This window comes from Myxine glutinosa, chromosome 5 (assembly GCF_964187855.1).
Source record: "Myxine glutinosa chromosome 5, kmMyxGlut1.1, whole genome shotgun sequence".
Taxonomy (NCBI): domain Eukaryota; kingdom Metazoa; phylum Chordata; class Myxini; order Myxiniformes; family Myxinidae; genus Myxine; species Myxine glutinosa.
In genome coordinates, this window is record NC_136265.1 from 115,629,970 (window position 1) to 115,654,373 (window position 24,404).

At 44.7% G+C, this 24,404-nt stretch overlaps 2 protein-coding genes across 4 annotated transcripts in view; one reads left to right on the forward strand and one right to left on the reverse strand.

Moving 5' to 3' along the window:
* LOC137427197 (amine sulfotransferase-like) overlaps positions 1 to 24,404 on the forward strand; it is a 490,514-nt gene that overhangs the window by 123,302 nt on the left and 342,808 nt on the right. The window lies entirely within an intron of this gene.
* Positions 1 to 24,404, reverse strand: part of ZUP1 (zinc finger containing ubiquitin peptidase 1) — a 133,809-nt gene that overhangs the window by 39,070 nt on the left and 70,335 nt on the right. For all 3 annotated transcript variants that reach the window (XM_068116467.2, XM_068116468.2, XM_068116469.2), the window contains exons 4-5: positions 22,584 to 22,781; positions 22,073 to 22,241 (exon numbers count right to left, since the gene is read on the reverse strand). In XM_068116467.2, coding sequence (XP_067972568.1) covers positions 22,073 to 22,241; positions 22,584 to 22,781 — 367 coding nt within the window. The remainder of the gene's footprint in view (positions 1 to 22,072; positions 22,242 to 22,583; positions 22,782 to 24,404) is intronic.

Consider the following 24,404-nt stretch of genomic DNA (forward strand, 5'->3'; position numbering starts at 1 on the left):
ATTGTTTTGGCCGCCACACACGAATTATTCACGACTAGAACGAAAAATCAAAGCGGCTTAATTGAAAAATCAAAACTAAAATGTTAAAAGTTTTTATTCTACTTAGAATAAAAACACGATGGTTGTTGTGAGAAAAGATGAGTTAAGAAAATATAAAATTATTACTAAAGATATGAAAGGTGTGAGTAAAACAGCTGGGAATGGGATTGGGGAAGGTATGTATCTTTCACCATACCATAAGGGCCAAGGTATGTATCTTTCACCATACTATAAAAGGGTGAAGGTATGTTTCTTGGGAGAGGATACTATAAACCTACGATAGAGCGTGGTGTAGGAGATCGATTTAGAAAAAATGGAGATGGGTTAATTGATTCGCTAATGGGTATCGGTTCAACTATTCTTAAACATAAAGACCTAATTGGTTCAACCGCTTCTGCCATGGGAAATGGAGCGGGTGCTGTAAAGAGTATAAAAGACACTCAAAAGGAGTCTCATAAATTACAAGCGATCAAAGAAATTAAAAAAGGTAAAACTGAACTAACGCCACAAGAACGGCGAAGAATAATTGAAATATTTGGGTCGGGGTTTCAAAAGTTTTAAATATTTTATTAGTAGTATGCATAAATATAATAAATTTATTTCTTATATTTTTTATTGTCATTTTTTTTTTATTGTTATATATAAAGAATGGAGGCGATTGACAATATGTATGATTTGGATGATGCTATTATCATCTCAAACTCAACTAAAAATAGATTATTATAAGGTAAATGCCGTGACAGGAAGATTGGAATTCGGATGGAACAAAACGTTTTGAGATAAATAATCGACAAACTTATTTGAACCTAGCCGATAGTTTCTTGTTGTGTAAATTTAAATTCACTAAGGCCGCAGCGACCACAGAGGCTACATTCGTAAATGATTTCTTCTGGAAAATGTTTGATAGTATTCGTTTGTATATTGGAACACAAGAAGTGGAAGCGGTTGATTATGTCTCTGCGACGTCTGAAATGATGAAATTCACATTATATTCCCCTAGTGATAGATGGGGTAAAGGGTCTGCCGAAGGTTTTATTCCTGATATGACAACGGGAGAAGACGATGACCACGGTTATAAGCAAAGGAAGGCAATGTATAACGATAATTCAAAATCGGAGAATAGTTTTACCCTAGCTGTACCCCTTAAAGGTGTATTTGGATTTTGTGATTATGATAAAGTTCTGTACGGTCTTAAAATTAGATTTCAACTACAAAGGAATACTAATGAAAATAGATTGTTTTTTGGGGCCGAGAATGCTTTCGGTGTTAACAATAAATTGGTTATTAATGATCTGTGTTGGTATATCAGCGAATATACTCCTCGTCTTAAAACAGAAGAGATGTTGAATATAAGGCTTAACTCAAAGACCCCCCTAAATGTAACCTACCTTAAAAGAAGATAGCAACACATTAAACTGAGCTAAACTACCTACACGTGGAATTTGGGTGTTGTTGAAGGAAAGCCTCGGTACCTGTGGCTCATTTTGAAGAATCCAGCTGGAGATGCTGCTACTAATAAGAATAATGCGTTGTGTGATAATACTAAGGTAAAACAACTTCGGGTTTCTCTAGATGGAATATTTTATCCGCGAGATAGATTGGAAATTAATTGGGAAAATAATGATTATGCATACAAGTCTTACCAAAAGGTGTGTGAAAGCAACGGTAATCAGGATCCCATTTTGGATATGTCCGCGTTTAAAAATCTATATACAATCTATGCGATTGACCTGAGCGCTCAAAAGGAAACTATAAAGTCTAATAGAGTGGATACTTCCCTATACATTGAAAGACGAGAGAGTGAAGAACTTGATGCATATTGTTTGCTCTTGGAAGAAACAGAACTACAGATTAATACGGATAATGGTGTTATGACTAATATCACATCTATATATATAAAACACAGTTTGTGTGTGTGTGTGTGTGTGTGTGTGTGTGTGTGTGTGTGTGTGTGTGTGTGTGTAATGTTACCGATAGACTCCTAAACGGAGAGGCTCACGTACTTGATATTTGGCACAGACATGGCCATTGAGCCTGGGAAGAACATGGCCGACCTAAAAATTTATTTCATAATATTTTTTTACCATATTTTTACCTCAGCGCATTTCAGCGAGGAATATTATGCACGGAATCTGACCGGTGGCAGAGCAGCGCGCTGATTCGCTCAGAGCGATCACGTGATGTTCCTTGCCGCAATTAACTCAGTTACGCGTTCGCACGTATTTCAGAGCGAAAAGCGAATGCGTTTTTTCACATTTCAGCGAGGAACATTGCCATTCACACCACAAAGGTTTTTTTTTCTTTCATCTTTTTTTTCAGCAAGGAATATTATACACGGATTCTGAATCGGTGGCAGAGCAGCGTGCTGATTCGCTCATTCGCGCTCATTGATGACGATCACGATCACGTGATGACGTGATCACGAATGATGTTCGTGACGCGATCACGTGATGTTCCTTGCCGCCATAAACTCACAGCAAGTAGCATAGATTTTAGCATGATTTAGCATAGATAGTAGCATGTTTCACATATTTTTTTTTTTAAGCGAGGAATATTATACACGGATTTCTGACCGGTGGCAGAGCAGCGCGCTGATTCGCTCAGAGCGATCACGTGATGTTCCATCCCCGCCGCCAGTTGGCTTCACTTTTCACGGAGTATGAGCGTTCTATATATTTTCAATTCAGTGCGCCCGACTCGCTCACGTACTTTTTTTTTTTTTGTTTGTATACCGAATCGAGGCTCGTGAAAGAGCTAACATTTATTTCACAAACAAATCAACCAGACAAACAAAATATATAAAAAGAGGGAGCGGAAGACAAGATGGGGAGAGAAGGGGAAGCACACAAACACAACATTTGAGAGCAGGGAGAAGTGTGGGAGGGAGAGGGCTTGGGGGGAGGAGGCGTGGGAAGGGGGGGGGGGGGGAAGGTATAAAACACAAGGGGACCGAAATTAGCAGGGGTAGAAAAGATCAAGGTTTTGGATGGGGGAGGATAAGAGATGGTGGTGAACAGCTGTTTTAAAGACCTGGAGGGTGGAGAGGGATTGAAGAGAGTTTGTTCCAGAGGCGGGAGAAAAGAGGAATGAAGGAGTGAAGGTGAGCAGAAAGTCTTGATTTTGGCAGTTTAACCATAAGAGGGTTGCTGGCAGATCTTGTGCGACCTGTAGGAATATTTGGGGGACAGAGCCCAGAGAGAGCTGGGGGGGCAAGGCCAGAGAGGAGTCGGTAGAAGACGGAAAGACCACCAACCTGCCTGCGGTGAGTGAGTGAAAGGCCCTTGGAGTTAGCTTCATCGCGGGAGATTCCAATGATTCTGAACGCTTTGGTTTCAACAGCGTGAAGACGAGCAAGGTGTGAGGCAGGAGCACCAGACCAGAGGGGACAGCAGTATTCCAGAGAGCTGCTGATGAAAGCCTTGTAAGTGGTGAGGAGCTCAGGTGTACCAAGGAAGGACTTCGCACGACGGAGGATGCCCAGTCGGCGACTGGCTTTGGAGGCCAGATTTGAAATGTGGTTTTCCCAGGAAAGATCATGGCAGATAGTGAGACCCAAAAGCTTGAGTGACAGAACTTCTTGGAGAGGATTATTCAGAAAATGGATGGGAGGGTTGTCCAGTCGGTCTTTTCGGAGAGACATCGTAAGAGTGTGAGATTTGTCAGGATTGAAAGACATGTTCCATTTGTTTGCCCAGTCTGTGATTTTGTCCAGGTCTGCAGAGAGTGAGGAGGCTGCAGACTGCCGATCTGAGGGATGAGGAATGGAGCGACAGAGAGTAGAGTCGTCAGCAAAGAGAAAGAGAGGATTTTCAAGAGAGTCAGAGAGATCATTGATGAAGACCAGAAAAAGCACAGGGCCCAGAACACTGCCTTGGGGAACTCCAGCCTGAACAGGCAGAGGAGATGAGAGAAACCCATTTGTGGCATAGACATGGCCATTGGGCCTTCACGGTGTAATTTGTGCGAGGCTTTTGTCCGAGTGAGCTTGAGTCGAGAGGGCGAATGTACGGGTTGGGAATGTACGGGTCTCCCTTCCCCCACCCGGCAACGCCGGTACTGGAGGGCGTCACAGGATCGGTGAGTCTCCAAAATCCGCTTCGTGCTGTTGCGAAGATTCAGGACGATGTCGCGATTGTTGTGCTGCTCTCCGACCATGAGAACTGCAACGTCATTGTTGACTGGCCCAACCCCTTCCCTCCCCCCTCCCCTCCCCCTCCCTTCCCCCTCCCTTTTCCTCCTCCCCCTCCCGCCTATCCCTTCCCCCCATTCACCCTCCCCTCCCCCTTCCCTCCCCCTCCCCCCTCCCCCTCCCCTCCCCCCATTACGAATTCATTACAAATTGATTCATTACTAATTTACTAATAAAAAAAACAACCTAACCCTTGTATGAGGTAGTATGAATGTGGTGTACAGATGATGAGGGTGTGGTGTATGAGGAAGTATGAATGTGGTGTATGGTGTGTGGGTTATTGTCTCAAGAACATTATATGTTGAGTTTTGTTTTTTGTAATTCCTGTGAATAAAATGACCCCAAAATTTCTTCACCATGTAAATCATATAATTTACAAGTCCAAGGTACTGTATCCACCACCTCAACGATTTAAAAAAGTTCATTAGTCCATCTCTTTGTATAGCTTCTCAAAACGGCTTTTCCATCTGTATATTCTTACAATATCACCAACTTTGAACTTTGGTTTTCTCAAATTAATCTCCTTTTCATATTTTAATGTTGTAACCGGTTCTGATGGCTTTTCTTCAGTAGATTAATGTACCGCATTGTTGTAATTGTCAACAATATCCTGAGTTTCCGATACCCATTGTTGAGAACCGACTTGTGTGAATTTTTTATACAGCCTCACTTTCAAAGTGCGATTAAAACGCTCAATGACAACTGCTTTTCCTTCATTAAATGTACTGTATAATGTAATGCCATGCTCTTTAAGAAATTTCATGAATATGCTGTTGTAGAACTCCGTCCCCTCATCGGTCCACAGCTTCTTAGGTGTTCTCTTGCTTTTATTAAATAGAAATTTGAAGGCGAACATCAGAGTATTACCCCTCTTGTCTTTCAGAGGAACAACCCAGGCAAATCTACTTCTCAAATCAATAACGGTTATAGGGCATACTTGTACCCCCTATCATTATTTAGTTCAATTAAATCGGCAGACCACATGTAATCAACGGCTTTAGAATAAACCTTCCTTCGTTTAAACTTTGTGATTATAGGTTTGTGTAACTCATTAGCTAAAATGACCCCTTCCTCAGGTTTAATATCAGATCTCGCGAGATCTTGCGGGGGAGGTCACGATTTTTCAAAGCTGTCCCGATCTTCATGCACACTCGAAGTTAAGTAATTGGTCACAATTGTATTTTTTGTCGAAACTGTATTTATCTTATGTGTGTGTACCTAAAGTGCGTCCCTTGGAAATATCGGTGTTAATATTTCATACCTGCATATAATCGTCGAGTATTTTGTGCCGCGGTATTTTGCGGCCTTGTTCTTGAAGATTCCTACCTTGAGGCTTGTTTTCTCCGAGTGGTCGATTGTGGTCCTTCCACTCTCGTTCTCTCAGTCTTTTCCCAGTCTTTTCACCCCATACTTCCTTGTTTAAAATCATAACTTTAAAAAAAAGAAAAAAAAGAAGAAGCATTTCCTTCTTTTCGTTCGTTCGTTCTGCGACCACGTGTTTCACGCAATTCCGCAGATCTGTTTTGCCCTGTTCCTTTTGCAAACACCTTTTCCCCTGTTCACGTGATTCGTGGTTGTCCCTCTCTGCTCCCTCTCCCCGTTGGTATTTTTGTGAATATTAGATTGTTCTTCATGGTTCTGTTTAAATGTTGTTTTTTTTTTGTTGTTTTTTTGTATACTGAATCGAGGCTCGTGAAAGAGCTAACATTTATTTCACAAACAAATCAACCAGACAAACAAAATATACAAAAAGAGGGAGCGGAAGACAAGATGGGGAGAGAAGGGGAAGCACACAACCACAACATTTGAGAGCAGGGAGAAGTGTGGGAGGGAGTGGGCTTGCGGGCAGGAGGCGTGGGAAGGGGAGGGGGGGGGGGGGGGGGGAGAGGTATAAAACACAAGGGGACCGAAATTAGCGGGGGTAGAAAAGATCAAGGTTTTGGATGGGGGAGGATAAGAGATGGTGGTGAACAGCTAGTTTAAAGACCTGGAGGGTGGAGTGGGATTGAAGAGAGTGAGGGAGTTTGTTCCAGAGGCGGGAGAAAAGAGGCATGAAGGAGTGAAGGTGAGCAGAAAGTCTTGATTTTGGCAGTTTAACCATAAGAGGGTTGCAGGCAGATCTTGTGCGACCTGTAGGAATATTCGGGGGACAGAGCCCAGAGAGGGCTGGGGGGGCAAGGAGTCGGTAGAAGACGGAAAGACCACCAACCTGCCTGCGGTGAGTGAGTGAAAGGCCCTTGGAGTTAGCTTCATCGCGGGAGATTCCAATGATTCTGAACGCTTTGGTTTCAACAGCGTGAAGACGGGCTAGGTGTGAGGCAGGAGCACCAGACCAGAGGGGAGAGCAGTATTCCATAGAGCTGCGGATGAAAGCCTTGTATGTGGTGAGGAGCTCAGGTGTGCCAAGGAAGGACTTCGCACGACGGAGGATGCCCAGTCGGCGACTGGCTTTGGAGGCCAGATTTGAAATGTGGTTTTCCCAGGAAAGATCATGGCAAATAGTGAGACCCAAAACCTTGAGTGACAGAACTTCTTGGAGAGGATTATTCAGAAAGTGGATGGGAGGGTTTTCCAGTCGGTCTTTTCGGAGAGACATCGTAAGAGTGTGAGATTTATCAGGATTGAAAGACATGTTCCATTTGTTTGCCCAGTCTGTGATTTTGTCCAGGTCTGCAGAGAGTGAGGAGGCTGCAGACTGCCGATCTGAGGGATGAGGAATGGAGCGACAGAGAGTAGAGTCGTCAGCAAAGAGATAGAGAGGATTTTCAAGAGAATCAGAGAGATCATTGATGAAGACCAGAAAAAGCACAGGGCCCAGAACACTACCTTGGGGAACTCCAGCCTGAACAGGAAGAGGAGATGAGAGAAACCCATTCAGGGCCACACGTTGACTACGACCAGAGAGGAAGTCCGCCAGCCATGCATGGAGATTTCCATGGATACCAAAGGAGGAGAGTTTGGTGAGCAGAGCAGGGTGCCAGACCGTATCGAAGGCACGTGAAATGTCAAGGGAGACAGCTCTAATTTCCTGTTTGGCGTTGAGGACCTCCATCCATTGTTGAGAAAGCAGAAGCAGCAAGTCCAGAGTAGAGTGACCAGGTCTGAAACCAAATTGATGATCAGAGATCAAGCCATTGGAGAAGAGGAAAGATTTCATATCTGAAGCAATGATGGATTCCATGACTTTGCTGATAATTGGGAGAAGGCTTATTGGTCTGTAGTTGCTGGGATCTGTTTTTGCACCTTTTTTGTGCAAAGCGGTGATGTTGGCTGATTTCCAAGCAGATGGCAGATGACCTTGAGCAAAAGAGAGGGTGAAGAGAACAGAAAGAGTGAGTGAAAGAGCGGAAGAACATGATTTTAGGACCCGTGGGCTGATGCCGTCAGGACCAGTTGCAGAATCAGAGTCGAGGGTTGACAGAAACTTTTCCACCTTGTCAGGAGGAAAGAACACAGAGTCCAGGAGCAGCTGGGGAAGACTGGGTATGGTGGGTACAGAGAGGGATGGGTTTGGGACACAAGATTTAGAGGCAAACACAGAGTTGAGGCATTCAGCTTTTTCACGTGCGGAGTCAGCCGTTAAGCCGTTTGAGGTGAGGGAGGGGATGGAGGGGGAACAAACACCAGAAACAGATTTGACCAGACGCCACCAGGATTTGGAAGAGGGAGACAGATAAGAGAGTTCGGTCTTGAGAACGGTGAGATATTGTTTCCTGGCTCTCCTGAGGGTGGGCACACACTTGTTTCGGGCTTTGTGAAAGGAAATGAGATTTCCTTCCATTGGATTTGCTTTCCAGGAGACGAAAGCAAGTTGTTTCAGGGCAACAGCCTCACCACAAGATTCCGTGTACCATGGACGGGAGGAAGGGTATGACAACTGAAGACGAGATGGGATAAATCTGTGCATGAGAGAGAGCAATTTACTTTGAAAGAATTCCCAGGATGAGTTGATGTCAGAGGCGGTAGAGATAGGAGACCAGTCCAGGTGATTGATGGCTGCTTGAAGACCGTGCCAGTTGGCCTGAGTGAAATGCCAGACACGTCGACGCTGAGGAGGCTCTCTGAGAATGGTCAGAGAGATGTCCAATTTGACAAGCACATGATCAGATGAGCCGATTGGAGCAGAAGAAGAGCAGCAGACATTTTCAGGGAAGTTTGTCATAACCAAATCCAGAAGAGAAGATGCTCCGTTGACTGAGATCCGGGTCGGGAAATTGACAGATTGTGTCAGTCCCAGTGAGTCGCAGAAGTCCTTTGCTGAAGAGCCATGGCTGGTGAGAGAGGTACCCACACCCAGCCAACTGGCATGGTGACAATTGAAATCACCACATATGAGGAAGAGAGAGTTGGGATGGGTAGATAGAAGTTGGTCCATATTATCAGACAGCGAGATGGAGATGGAGTCATCGCTGTTTGGTGGACGGTACAACACACATATGAACAAAAGGTGGGAGCGAAGGGAAGCCGTAGCCAAAGGTATTCCTGGGGGTGAGGTGGAGAGAGGGCAGTGGAGGGCGAGTGAGGAAGAGAGTTTTTTATAAAGATAGCAACCCCACCTCCAGGACGAGGCTCAGGTCTATCATACCGGAGGAGGGAGTAACCTGGGAGAGATACCAAGGCATCAGAGACATCATGAAGGAGGAAAGTTTCTGTTAAGCAGATCACATCTGGTTTGTCAGAAGCAACCTGTATGGAGAGATCAGTCAAGTTTGAGCGAAGGCCCTGGATGTTTGAGGTCCATACCGTTAATGAAGAGGAAGGAGGAGCATCGGGTCCAGAACAGGGGGGAGGGGTAGGGTAAGATGTGGAAGAGGAGGAAGAGGTAGGGAGAGCTGTTGAAGGTGTATCAGAGATTTCAGAGATTTCAGAATAGCTTGGAGAAAGGGAAGAATGGGGCGGACAAAAGGTTTGATGGAGATTGGGTGAGGCACAGTGAGGTGTTATTTGAGGAGGGGGAAGAGCGAGGCAGAAGCTTGCGGGAGATGAAGGTGAAAGTTGGAAGGGGGAAGAAGCAGGGAGGATGCTTTGAGGAGGAGGGGTGAGAGGGGAGTCTAGTAGGGGAGGAGCGAGGGAGAGTCTCAGAGGGGAGGGGTGTGGGGGGAGTTTAGGAGGGAGGGAAGGGCCAAGGGGGGATATTTGAAAGGGATGGGTGATGGGGAGGATTTGGAGGGGAGGGGTGACATTGGATTTTGAAAAGTGTATGATTCATGGGAAACGAACATTTTTTGCAAAATGAGTTTGAGACCTTCGAGTCAAAAATACGTTTGAGGACACTGAAGGAGGGGTGGAGTTCTGGATAGTTTAGGGAATGTAGAAAGGAGGAACTGTAAGAGATGGTAATATATATATTTTTTGAATGAATAGATTTGGTGAGCAAGACGAAAGCATCCTTTTGTAGGAAAAGAAGAAAAGGGTGTTATAATATATGAGAGAAAATAGTTGTTCAGGGGAGAGATTATACATTTCTAACCATGTGATCGCGTGATCGCGAACGAAGAACGAACGAACAAAAAAGAACAACAAATAAACGAATAAGACCTGGGAAGGAAATATTTTTTGGGGTTTTTAATTTTTTTTTGGAGTAGAGATATTAAACAAGGAGGTATGGGGTGAACGACTGGGACGAAACAGAGAACGAAAATAATTTCAGCGCATTTGACGAATCGCTGAGAGAAAAACAAAACCACAAGGTCGGAGACGGTACGGTAGCCTAAGCCTACGAGTACTAGGCCGCAGAATACTCGATACGCATTAACCGACGATTGTGTATACATGTACGAAAAATTAGCACCGAAAATTTTCCAAAAGATACGCTATAGGTACATACAACGAAAGATAGATACAGTCTGGACAAAAACACAATTGAGAAAGATCACTTAGCTTCGAAAAACTTTCCCCTGCAGTGTTTTATTCAGTGGTATATTACAACACGCTGTTTTTCTTCCGATTTAAAAGGCTTTTTTTCAATTTCCTCTCCAACTCATTCCACTTAAAAAAAATTCAATCTCTTATAATTCGAAATCACTACATGCTCTAAATTCAAATTCATTCCACCCCTCCTCCATCGTTCTTAAACGGATCGCTAACTTGAAAATCACAATAAACCCAATTTATCATCAATGTTCGTCTTTCATTAATCATCCACTTTCTAAACTCCCCCTTGCCCCTCCCCTCCAAATCTTCCCCTTGCCCCTCCCCTCCTGAACTCGCCCCTTGCCCCTCCCCTCCCCAACTCCCCCTTTGCCCTCCCCTCGTAGCATCCCCCTTGCCCCTCCCCTCCAAAATTCCCCCATAACTCCTCCCCTTCAAAACTCCCCCATACCCCTCCACTTCAAATCTCCCCCATACCATAACTCTCCAATTCTCCCCCCTCCCACCTCCTTCTCAAAGCTGCCTCCTCCCCACTTCATCTCCCTTCTATCTCATACCTCCACCTCCTCCAACCTTCTACTTTCCTCTGCCCCCCCCCCCCCTCAAAGAACCCTTCACTGTGCCTCATCCCATCACCATCAAACCCTTCGTCCTCCCCATCATTCCCTTTCTTGTAACTCTTCTGTATTCTCTGACACACTATCAACTGCTCTGCTACCCCCCCCCCCTCTCATCCTTCATCTGACCCTACCCCTCCCCTCTCCTGCACCCGATGCTCCCTCTCTCTCCTCATTAACGATATGGACCTCAAACATCCGGGGCCTTCGCTCAAACCTGATTGATCTCTCCATACAGGTTGCTTCTGACAATCCAGACTTGATCTGCTTAACAGAAACTTTCCTCATTCAAGATGTCTCTGATTCCTCAATGTCTCTTCCTGGTTACTCCCTCCTCCGGTATGATAGACCTGAGCCTCGTCCTGGTGGTGGGGTTGCTATCTTTATCAAAAACTCTCTTCCTCACTATCCTTGCACTGTCCTCTCTCCACCCCACCCTCAGGAGTACCTCTGGCTACGGCTTCCTCTCCGCTCCCACCTTTTGTTCATATGTGTTCTGTACCGTTCTCCAAACAGTGATGACCATTTACATGTCACTGTCCGACAACATGGACCAACTTCTATCAACTCATCCCAACTCTCTCTTCCTCATATGTGGTGACTTCAAATGTCATCATGCCAGCTGGCTGGGTGTGGGTTCCTCTCTCACCAACCATGGCACCTCAGCAAAGGACTTCTGCGACTCATTGGGACTGACACAATCTATCAATTTCCCGACCCGGATCTCAGTCAATGGAGTATCTTCTCTTCTCGACTTGGTTATGACAAACTTCCCTGCAAATGTCTGCTGCTCTTCTTCTGCTCCAATTGGTTCTTCTGATCTTGTGCTTGTTAAAGTGGACATCTCTCTGGCCATTCTCAGAGAGCCTCCTCAGCGCCGACGAGTCTGGCATTTTACTCAGGCTGACTGGCACAGTCTGCAAGCAGCCATCAATCATCTGGACTGGTCTCCCATCTCTACTTCCTCTGACATCAATTCTTCCTGGGAATTCTTCCAAAACAAACTGCTCTCTCTCATGCACAGATTTATCCCATCTCGTCTTCAGTTGTCTTACCCTTCCTCCCATCCATGGTACACTGAATCTTGTGGTGAGGCAGTTGCCCTGAAACAACTTGCCTTTGCATCTTGGAAGGCAAATCCAACTGAAGGCAATCTCAATTCCTTCAACCAAGCTCGGAACAAGTGTGTGTCTACCCTCAGGAGTGCAGGGAAGCACCATCTCTCCACACTCAAGAATGAACTCTCAAACCTGTCTCCTTCCTCCAAATCCTGGTGGCGTCTGGTCAAATCTGTTTCTGGTGTTTGTTCCCCCTCCATCCCCTCCCTCACCTCAAATGGCTACACAGTTGACACCGCACGTGACAAAGCCGAATGCCTCAACTCTGTGTTTGCCTCAAAATCTTGTGTCCCAAACCCATCTCTCTGTTCCCACCTTACCCAGTCGAACCCAACTGCTCCTGGACTCTGTGTCCTTCTCTCCTGACAAGGTGGAGAAGTTTTTGTCAAACATCGACTCTGATTCTGCAACTGGACCAGACAGCATCAGCCCACGGGTCCTACAATCCTGCTCTGCCATTCTTTCTCACCCTCTCTCTGTTCTTTTCACCCTCTCTTTTGCTCAAGGTCATCTGCCAGCATCTTGGAAATCAGCAAACATTACCGCTTTACACAAAAAAGGTGCAAAAACAGATCCTTGCAACTACAGACCAAGCAGCCTGCTCCCAATTATCAGCAAAGTCATGGAATCCATCATTGCTTCGGATATCAAATCCTTCCTCTTCTCCAATGGCTTGATCTCCGATCATCAATTTGGATTCAGACCAGGTCATTCTACTCTGGACATGTTGCTTCTGCTGTCTCAACAATGGATGGAGGTCCTCAATGCCAAACAGGAAATCAGAGCTGTCCCCCTTGACATATCACGTGCCTTTGATACGGTCTGGCACCCAGCTCTGCTTACCAAACTCTCCTCCTATGGTATCCATGGAAATCTCCACGCTTGGCTTGCGGACTTCCTCGCTGGTCGTAGTCAACGTGTGGCCCTGAATGGATTTCTCTCATCGCCCCTTCCTGTTCTGGCTGGAGTTCCCCAAGGTAGTGTTCTGGGCCCTGTGCTTTTTCTGGTCTTCATCAATGATCTCTCCGATTCTCTGGAAAATCCTCTCTATCGCTTTGCTGATGACTCCACTCTCTGCCGCTCCATTCCCCATCCCTCAGATCGGCAGTCTGCAGCCTCCTCACTCTCTGCAGACCTGGACAAAATCACAGACTGGTCAAACAAGTGAAACATGTCTTTCAATCCTGACAAATCTCACACTCATACTATGTCTCTCCGAAAAGACCGACTGGAAAACCCTCCCATCTACTTTCTCAACAATCCTCTCCAAGAACTTCTGTCGCTCAAGCTTTTGGGTCTCACTATCTGCCATGATCTTTCTTGGGAAAACCACATTTCCAAGCTGGCCTCCAAAGCCAGTCGCCGACTGGGCATCCTCCGTCGTGCGAAGTCAAAGCGGCAATGCCGAAGGAGGCATGCATGCTAACTCCGAGGGCCTTTCACTCACTCACCGCCGGCAGGTTGGTGGTCTTTCTGTCTTCGACCGACTCCTCTCCGGCCTTGCTCCCCCAGCTCTCTCTGTGCTCTGTGCCCCAAATATTCCTACAGGTCGCACATGATCTGCCAGCAACCCTCTTATCGTTAAACTGCCAAAATGCGGGCTCACTGCTCACCTTCACTCTTTTATTCCCCTTTTATTTCAAAGCCGAAGGCGCACGGCAATGCCGCCATAAAGGCACCTGGTACCTGGAGGTGCCAGGTACCTGAGGGTGCCTGGTTCTTATTTTCACCTGTACTTAACCTGTTTCATTAGTCCCTAGTTCTTTATCTTTTACAATTTATTTTTACAATCTTCCTCCCTTGTCACACCTGAGCTCCTCACCACATACAAGGCTTTCATCCGCAGCTCAATGGAATACTGTTCCCCCTTCTGGGCCGGTGCTCCTGCCTCACACCTAGCTCGACTTCAAGCTGTTGAAACCAAAGCTTTCAGAATCATTGGAATCTCCTGCGATGAAGCTAACTCCGAGGGCCTTTCACTCACTCACCGCCGGCAGGTTGGTGGTCTTTCTGTCTTCGACCGACACCTCTCCGGCCTTGCTCCCCCAGCTCTCTCTGTGCTCTGTCCCCCAAATATTCCTGCAGGTCGCACATGATCTGCCAGCTACCCTCTTATGGTTAAACTGCCAAAATCTAGGGTCTCTGCTCACCTTCACTCTTTTATTTCCCTTTTTCCCACCTCTGGAACAAACTCCCCCACTCCCTTTAATCCCACTCCTCCCTCCAGGTCTTTAAAACAGCTGTTCACCACTGTCTCTTATCTTCCCCCAACCAAAACCTTGATCTTTTCTACCCCCCCTAATTCACCCCAGATACACTTTTTCGAAATTCCAACTTCTTTCCTGGAAGTCCTTGGTGTCCTTGTGTTTCATACTTCTCCCACCTCCTCCCCCTTCCCCCCTTCCTTTATTGGCGAGGATTGGCCTATCCCCCTTCCCCCTTCCCACGCCTCCTCCCGCCAAGCCCTCTCCCTCCCACACATCTCCCGATGTCCCTGCTCTCAAATGTTGTGTTTGTGTGCTTCCCCTTCTCTCCCCATCTTGTCTACCGCTCCCTCTTTTTATTATATATTTTATTTTTTTATATATACACAAAGAATTAAGTTAAGCACCCCTACACAACGAATTAAGGTAAGCACCCCCTAATATATATTCTTTGTGTATATGTATACATTGGCATATATTCTAAGGTATGTGAGATCAAATAATGATTGGTATGACATTAGCAATTATCCATTGATGAAATTGAGTGATCAAAGTGAAAAAAAGTGATTGGTTGAGTCAGTGATCCGATCACGTGGGTCCTACACACGTTATTGACGCAAAGATCGCTAGAGGTCTTCTCAGAACAATGACTGTACTTTAGAAAACATAAACGTCATCCACACTGTCCGTGATGGACCTATAGCTCCATACTTAAATTGAGGTGAAAATATGCCTAAAATTCCCAAAAAATTTCACCTTAAATTATTCAGAATAAAATATTGAAAACGGCATGATTGTTATGTTTTTATGTGACCATAATATCACTTCTCCAGAAAATATAGCAATATCATGGGTATATTACACTGTTTTGACGACAACAAACTTGTAATGTGCGAGGTTGTAAAAAAACGGGGGGGGGGGGGGGGGTGCTTAACTTAATTCTTTGTGTATATATATATATTTTGTTTGTCCGTTAGTTGTTTTTTTTGGTGATAAATGTTAGCTCTTTCACGAGCCTCGATTCTGTATACAAAAAAGAAGAAAAAAAAAGAAGAGTGAAGCCTAAACCACTCCAGGCACCACAGAACACACTTTTACAAGCATTAAGTTTTGCAGGCAGGGACTTTTCTTTGTCTGATGTGCAGGGTGGGAGGCGATGATGCAGTTCTGGATGCCAGGCACGAGATTCCGAGAGCAGCGACAAACTAGAACGGCACTCAGTAGCGAGCATACCCCCGCCAGGTGTTTACATTTTGTTTCTTTACAGTTTACGTTTTGTATCCCAGAGTGGACCCGAAAATCACAATACAGAATCACAACTAGAACGCCACTCAGTAGAGCGCATACTCCCGCCGTGGGTCAAGTTGGAATATTACGATTTCACAAAAGTTTGAGGGAGTCATTCAGTGACAACACACAAGACAACACAAGACAGACACTGCACAGATATATATATATATATATATATATATATATATATATATAATAATGTTAAAAAAAAACAAGGAAATTTCACTTACATTTTCGGATTCAGCGTTCAATTCTATATAAGTGAGTGTATTTTGAGGTATGTGTGACTTCAAATAAAATTGTAAGCCAGGAAATAACGTTCGTTTCATTCCTTAGGGATACAACATGTAAAACTGGCCCAAACGTCAAAACAAAACTCGCTCATTTTAAGTCGTACAAGCTAATGCGACCACTCATTCTTCTGGGAAGAATCCCGTGCACATGCTGGTCACACTTACTAGTACCCGACTGCAAAGCCGCATGAGCCGGCGAAGCCAAAGCCTCTTGCCACTATTTTACCCATCACTATGGCATCAGTAGGTTAAATAGTAGGTAGGTGTAGTAGGTACCGTACCTAGTTCAAAATGATACCATTTGCATTCTGGATGAGATTAAAATTTATAAAATTTCCTTCTTGATTAATTCGGTGAATTCCGTCTCAACTTCAGATATTTCCGGCCGTGAAAAACAATCCCCTACGGCTGCGAGATTTCTAAAAAATAATTCCTCGTCAATTTTAGAATATTTGACGCCGTTTTCAGCCTCTGAAATGCTGCAATAAGCTTTTTTGAAATATTTTTTCAAATGCTCGAATCTCATTGGTTGTGGTGTTTGGTGACGATTTTCGTTGAAGATAACCAGGGACCGTGCGGGCCCGGGGAACGAGGTTGGTCTTAAAATATTTTAATTACAAATTAGAGGTGCATAAGATTGTGAATCAAAAAAAGACGGGTGAAACAAACTCCTATTGAACTTTTTCGCAATTGTTTATGCATACTTCCGCATCCGCAAGATGGCGGCCTCCATTTAGCGATTTGGTGCGTCAAAGCTTCGAAATTCTCAAGGGGTCCAGCAAAATCTGGCTTTTCAACATAATACGTACGCGTTCATTCACAACACCGGCTTCGCCGGCTATAAGTCACCAAAGTCTTTATAAGTTCATCAAATACTGACACCGCGATTGACATTCGCTGAGGTAAATGTTGATATATCTTCTGAGGTAAAAAAAAAAAAAAAAAAAAAAAAAACAGTTTTAAAGCATTATACGTATCAAACGATACATTTTATGAAACGGGGAAACCCAATACACACTTTGGTGATTTTAAAATAACAGAATATGTCTATTAGAAAAAAAAAATTGACATTGAAGACGACGCTGCTAAAAAATACACCGTTCCAACACATAACCAAAAAACCACGAGTTTAAACTACATTTACAACAAATATGAAAATTATTTTTATATCACAATGTTAAATATAGAATATATAGAAGATAATGTTAAAAAAAAAATGAGCCCCATCTTCCAATGGTAAAAAATCCTTCAAAACATTCCTGGATCCAGAATAATATCCTGAGCTTCACCAAAAACTAATCAATTCTTCCTTATCCCAAAGGCAATCATCCCACTAACTTTCATCCAAATCCGTTCAGAACTTTTCCAGATATCTTGTACGTACGTACGTACACACACACACACACACACACACACACACACACACACACACACACACACACACACACACACACACACACACACACACACACACACACACACACACACACACACGAATGCATTACTCCCTAGCGGGAGTAATTAATCAACATCATCCATCCACAACCTTTTGAGATATCCTGCTTTGTTTGTATCGTTTTTGGCCCGATCTCTCAAGAGTGAAGAATCACTTTAAAAATTATTCGAGCCGGATCCGGATCTTCACCAAAATTGAATAGATTCTTCCTTGTCACACACACAACCTGTCCAACATGTTTTGTCCAAATCCGTCCATAACTTTTTGAAATATCCTGCTATATGTTGGTTTTAGCCCTATCACTCAATGGTGAAGAATCACTTAAAAAATTTAATAATTCTCATATAACCACCTTTAGAGGCCATTTTTCCCCGCAAAGCGGGGGTTGGCCTTTTTCGGGAACCGTGGTTGTTGTTGTTTTTTGGTCCCCTTTTTGAAGCAATGTTTTATGGCCGGATGCCCTTCCTGACGCCAACCCTTTTTGCCGCCTTTAACGACAAACAGGGAATTACCAGTGAACTGGTACTCAATTAGCCGACCTCGGAAGGATGACAGGCTGAGTCAACCCCCCTGGCGTTAATTCAGCGATCGACTGGGATTCGAACCCAGGATCCTAGGATCCTAATCCGGCACCCTAGCCGCTAGCCCAACACCAGGCTATCCGAATTCTCATGCAATCAATGCAAATTCGAATAGCAATTCGAAATATCATGAATTCTCATATCCGAATCCATATTCAGATCTTCACCAAAATCGAATCTATTTGTCCTTGTCAGACACCCAACCTCTCCACCAAGTTGCATCCAAATCTGTCCACAACTTTTTGAGATAGCCTGCTATGTATAGTTTTTGGCCCGATATCCCAATGGTGAAGAATCACTTTAAAAATTCTAGTAGCCGGCTCAGAATCCGGATCTTCACCAAAATCTAATCATTTCATCCTTGTCACATACGCTACATCTCTGCCAAATTTCGTCCGAATCCATCCACAACTTTTTTAGATATCTTGTTCACAAACAAACAGACAGAGGTGAAAACATAACCTCCGTCCACCTTTGGTAATTAAGCCAACGATAATCAGCACCTTGGGACCTGCACCCTGAACCAGCCCTCTTGATCCTCTTTGTCCTTTCCACACGGATCTGTCTGGTCTGCCCTCCTTCCTCTCTCCAAGCTCTTCTTCACCCGTTTTGGCTTCTCTGCACTCCGGGGGCTTCAATAGGTCTGTTCTCTCTGCTCTCCTTCGTCCTTCTTGCCTACCTGCATGTGAAGTTCTCCTATCTCCTTCTTGCCTACCTGCATGTGAAGTTCTCTCCTTCTTGCCTCTCTGCATGTGGAGATCCCCTCCCTCTCATTCTTGCCTCCCTGCACGTGGAGCTCTCCTCTCTCCTTCTTGCCTCCCTGCACGTGGAGCTCTCCTCTCTCTCCTTCTTGCCCCCCTGCATGTGGAGATCCCCTCCCTCTCATTCTTGCCTCCCTGCACGTGGAGCTCTCCTCTCTCCTTCTTGCCTCCCTGCATGTGGAGCTCACCTCTCTCCTTCTTGCCTCCCTGCACGTGGAGATCCCCTCTCTCCTTCTTGCCTCCCTGCACGTGGAGATCCCCTCTCTCCTTCTTGCCTCCCTGCACGTGGAGCTCTCCTCTCTCTCCTTCTTGCCCCCCTGCATGTGGAGATCCCCTCTCTCCTTCTTGCCTCCCTGCACGTGGAGCTCTCCTCTCTCTCCTTCTTGCCCCCCTGCATGTGGAGCTCTCCTCTCTCTCTCTCTCCTTCTTGCCTCGAGTATGGCAGATAGGTACAGGAGTTGTGCCTTTGATGATACAAGCATGGCATTTGGCACGCAGAGTATGTCCGAAGAAAGATATTTGGCGAAAGAGCCACAACAGATTTGTCTTTAAAAAAAAAAAAATGGCCACCATTGTCGTCACAGGACAAATCTGTGATGGCCCTACAGCCAAATATTTTCCTTCGGGCATACTCTAACTGTGCCAACTCTCGTGCTTGTATCATCAAAGGCACAATTCTCCCAAATATTTCACCGATCTGCCGCACTAAAAATTGGGTGCCATTTTTATTGGACACATCTGTGATGACTCTAATAGTCAGAATATTTAACTGTGTACCAAATACCATGCTTGTATGATTCAAACAGCAGTTATACAAATTAATATACCATATACCATAATGTACCATATAAATGGTGGCAATTTTGAAAACATTGTCACAGGACCAATATATGATAACCCTGTAGTTAGGGGTCTTTAATTATGTGCCAAATGTCAAGCTTGTATGACCACAACAACAGTTTATACACAGTAATGTACCAAATATATTGTCGTGCGACTCCCGGTTAACACCAGAGACCGCAGAAGACCGGAACGGATTTAATGGAGGCGATAACCAAACACAGATTCGGCTATAAAAATGCGGGAGGAAGAAGGAAAATGGAAGGCTGCGAAAAAAGCTTACCTTCAGTGCACCAACATAGCTCCGGTCCTGTAAGGGGATTAATGAACTTGACAAACACAAATCAGAATGTACAAAAATAAAGATTTATTAACGGAACCCAAAACAATGAAACGCGACGGCAATGAAATAAAAGTAATTAATTTGGGATCCCACAAACCGACTTCAGAAACACGACGAGGGAATATGAATATGAAAGAAAATGTCTCATCGTGTAAAGTGTAAACGCAGAGCTCGGGATTATCTGGCTCTTGTCGTCTTGTCTCCGCTGCCCACACGTGGCTTCATTCGGCCCCGATGCACCCACGAGGTCCCACACTCCAGCACCGAGCGCCACGAGGTCCGTGCACCAAGCACCGCGAGTCCAACGCAGGCCAGCGGCTCCAAGCAAGGTCGGTCTTCCCACACGATCGGCCTGCCACGTCCCAGTCAGTCAGCTCTCCCGAAGCAAACGTGCCAGCAAGCGAACTCCACTCGGGCTATATTTCACCTCAACTCGGGCTGTGCAAAACGAAGCGCCGGATGTCCAAAACAGGCTAGCTGCATGAACAAGAGCACCAACCGCAAGGGACGCAAGGGCTGCAAGAACGCACGAACTGCAGGGGAATCTCGAGACCAACACAAATATGGCGCAAGACTCACCCTCTCTCTCTCAACCTCCCTGTCTCAAGACTCATTCACTGCCAGAAGAACAAATGGCGTTCGGCGCTCTCTTAAATAACCTTGCTGGTGACGTCACGTCAGCCTTGGCGCGCTACCCCAATCAGTGCCCTCCACTGACTCGCCGGCTGGAGGTTCACGCCTACCGTGCCACCCCAACTCTCGTCCCCTGTTCCGTGGTCATAGCGCGTGGTACTCAAGGTGGATAGGCCTGTCGGAGGTGTAAATGGCGGCGGCGCCCATCGGCGGTGTCTTGGCTTGGTTTCCTCGCCTGTTCATCTTTCACAGTCATGTCAGGGAAGGGCGTTTAATGTTGCACTAGGGACCTATCTATGGTGTCTAAGTGGTTGCGGTGCCAAAAGGGACAAAGGTTTGGCTGACCAGGTGAGACACACAGGGGCGCTACTCTTTAATCCCTAACTCTATTTATCACACGAACATCCTGGTATGCTCACAAGTATACATCTTACCCGACAAAATGCCTACACATGAAAATTACAAGTCAGATTCCTTACCGCGACAGACGAATACCTACCGACACAGATCTATCTGGCTCTACATATCACTACCCTCACCGACATAACAATATGTAAAATAACAAGCAATGGAGGCCATTTTGAAAAATGGCCACCATTTTTGTCACAGGACAAATCTGTGATGGCCCTACAGCCAAATACTTAGGGCATACTTTAACTGTGTGCCAACTCTCATGCTTGTATCATCAAAGTCACAATTCTCCCAAAAATTTCACCTATCTGCCATACTACTCCCTGCATGTGGAGCTCTCCTCTCTCCTTCTTGCCTCCCTGCACGTGGAGATCCTCTCTCTCCTTCTCGCCTCCCTGCATGTGGAGCTCTCCTCTCTCCTTCTTGCCTTCCTGCACATTTTGTTCTCCTCTCTCCTTCTTGCCTCCCTGCACGTGGAGATCCACTCTCTCCTTCTTGCCTCCCTGCATGTGGAGCTCTCCTCTCTCCTTCTTGCCTCCCTGCATGTGGAGCTCTCCTCTCTCCTTCTTGCCTTCCTGCACATTTTGTTCTCCTCTCTCCTTCTTGCCTCCCTGCACGTGGAGATCCACTCTCTCCTTCTTGCCTCCCTGCATGTGGAGCTCTCCTCTCTCCTTCTTGCCTCCCTGCACGTGGAGCTCTCCTCTCTCTCCTTCTTGCCTCCCTACACGTGGAGCTCTCCTCTCTCCTTCTTGCCTCCCTGCACGTGGAGCTCTCCTCTCTCTCCTTCTTGCCTCCCTGCACGTTTTGTTGTCCTCCCTCCTTGCCTCCCTGTATGTGGAGTTCTCCTCTGAAGCATCCCACCCATGGGGCAGCCCCAATAAAAAAAATCCATTGCCACTTCCAGCTTCACAGCCCATTGCACCTTCAAAGCCATCCCACAACCAAGTTGACGAAATAAGAAATGTGTGCAGTGGTAAAAGCTTCATACAAAGTCTCATGATGATTGGAAAATATGGTGGAAGTTCCAAAAAGTCAGTTTTCTGTGGGCATGAGTTGCAGAGTGTTTCACATATCAGAAATAAACAGACTCGGCCTAACCTCGCTCGATCTCAGTCGGACTAAAAGGTTTGTCATTCTGTCAATGCTACTTTTTTTTTGCAAGGCACAAAATGTCTAATTTGCTTTTATGGCTGAAAAATCATCCAAAGCATGAACAATTACAATGAACCTCAACATTCTTCTCTCGATTATATAGATTGCATAAAATAACAATAATTATTGGTCTTCTCTTAACAAAATTAACCACAAAAACAAAGCAGATAAAAGTGTCTTCACGAGCACAGGGAGGAGTGGGACCCCCATCCTCCGCCGGTCTTCCCCAGATCCTTCTCCACCCAGGGTGGTGAGGGCACACGGCACTGCTTACCTGACACCTTGTGCAGAAAGGAATGAATAAATCTCCGTCGATCCGATCCATGCCCGAGTGTTGCGCAGTCGACCCCCAAGGCTCGATGCCCCCATTGGGTCAAACCCCTTCGTCCAGGCCTCTTCCACGAGCTCCTGCAACCGCGGCAAGCTTGGTATTTGCAGTCCTCCTGGGTCATAGCAACAGGACACAAGGAGAGGAACCATTTGACATCCATTTGCACCCGACTACCATAGTCACTGCAATACCACAGCAGGCTGGACAACAACAGAGGAAAAGAGCAACAAAATAAGTATCAGGTGCTTATTGGACAACGCTATACACTTTGTATACCTGGGGGTCTTTTTCAACTTGTAACCTTTGTTCTTTGAAATACAGGAATATTTGGGACTCCATCGGACATTTTTTGGTGACTTGCAATCTCGCACATCACACACAGTGTGTAAAAGCTTTTCTTTGGCCACACAACAAAAGCTCAAACGACCGCTTTGTGCACTGAACAAAACCATACCCTGAAAACCCAGACAGTCAAAGTGCTGGAGTCTTGCCAGGCACGACAGTAACATCTGCAGGTTACGGTATCCACAGCCCCAGCCTACATCTCCGGGACCAGCACGATAATGAGAGGTCTCTGCCGCAATCCACGAGGCGCGCAAACCTGCAGGGTGGTGGTCTTGCTCGTATGCATGGTTTATGGCTGCCATTAGTCCTGAGGAAACAACGGTAGTTCTGGTTAGATGGGAAGCACCACGATGCACAAAATATACTCAGTTGAACTATTTCAATACTTACATTTTCATTGGACTGTCTAGATCTTGCAAACACACTGTCATATTACGTCACCAATAAAATAATCTCATAGATCACACTCCAAATAATTACCTCCGCCATCCAAAGTGGATGGAGGTTATGGTTTCACCACTGTTTCTCTGTCTACATCTATGTTTGTCTGGGAGCAGTATATCTCAAAAGGTTGCGGACAGATTCGGAGGAAATTTGGTGGACAAGTTGGGTGTGTGACAAGAACAAATTCATTTGATTTTGGTGACAATCCGGACCCAATAAAGTTTTCATTTCCCGAAGTGATTCTTCACCTTTGAGTGATAGGGCCAAAAGCTATATATATATATATATATATATATATATATATATATATATATATATATATATATATATATATATATATATATATATATATATATATATATATATATATATATATATATATATATATGTGTATATATGTATATATATATATATATATATATATATATATACATATATACACATATATATATATATATATATACACATATATACATATATACACATATATATATACATATATACACATATATATATACATATATACACATATATATATATATACACATATATACACATATATATATATATACACATATATACACATATATATATATATATATATATATATATATATACACATATATATATATATATATATATACACATATATATATATATAATATATATACACATATATATATATATATATATACACATATATATATATATATATATACACATATACACATATATATATATATATATATATATACACACATATATATATATATACACATATACACATATATATATATATATATATATATACACACATATATATATATATACACATATACACACATATATATATATATACACATATACACATATATATATATATATATTGTTGCGAATATGGAATTTGGCCTCCATATCCGCTTGTAAATATTCCCCTATTTTCTCCAATACTCCCCAACTTTCCCCGATCCCCCATTCCCTAGTCCCCATTGCATGTAAATAACAATCAGTAGAGCCGACCTTCCCCTTATTCCCCCATTAAATGTCGTGCCCAGGTCCACCGCACCACACGTAGACAACTTTCGGACATCTTCCTAGTTATTCTTATTCTATGTCAGTTAAGGCCTCGTCTCCATTAATTATGACTCTTCGTTGCACCAGAATGTGATTATATGGCATCAGTAGTGAGTTTAGGACCTTTCCCATACCTCCTTCCATCTTCTTCCCCAACAATTACAACAACAACAGAGGAGATGGCGGCGGAGCGGGGGAGGATGCGTCCTCACACCGGCTCGATTAGCTCCAGACCATGCGCTCCACGGGGTTACCACGAAGGGGCTCCTTGTCAGCTCCTCGTCAAGGGCGGAGCCTGGTAAACCCCCCCGCACGCACCCAATGAGAAGCAACGTGCCGATTCCACGAGGCGGAGCTAACGAGCCGAGGGCGTGTCACTCCCCGCCGGATATACGCGGCCCCGCGCCGGATG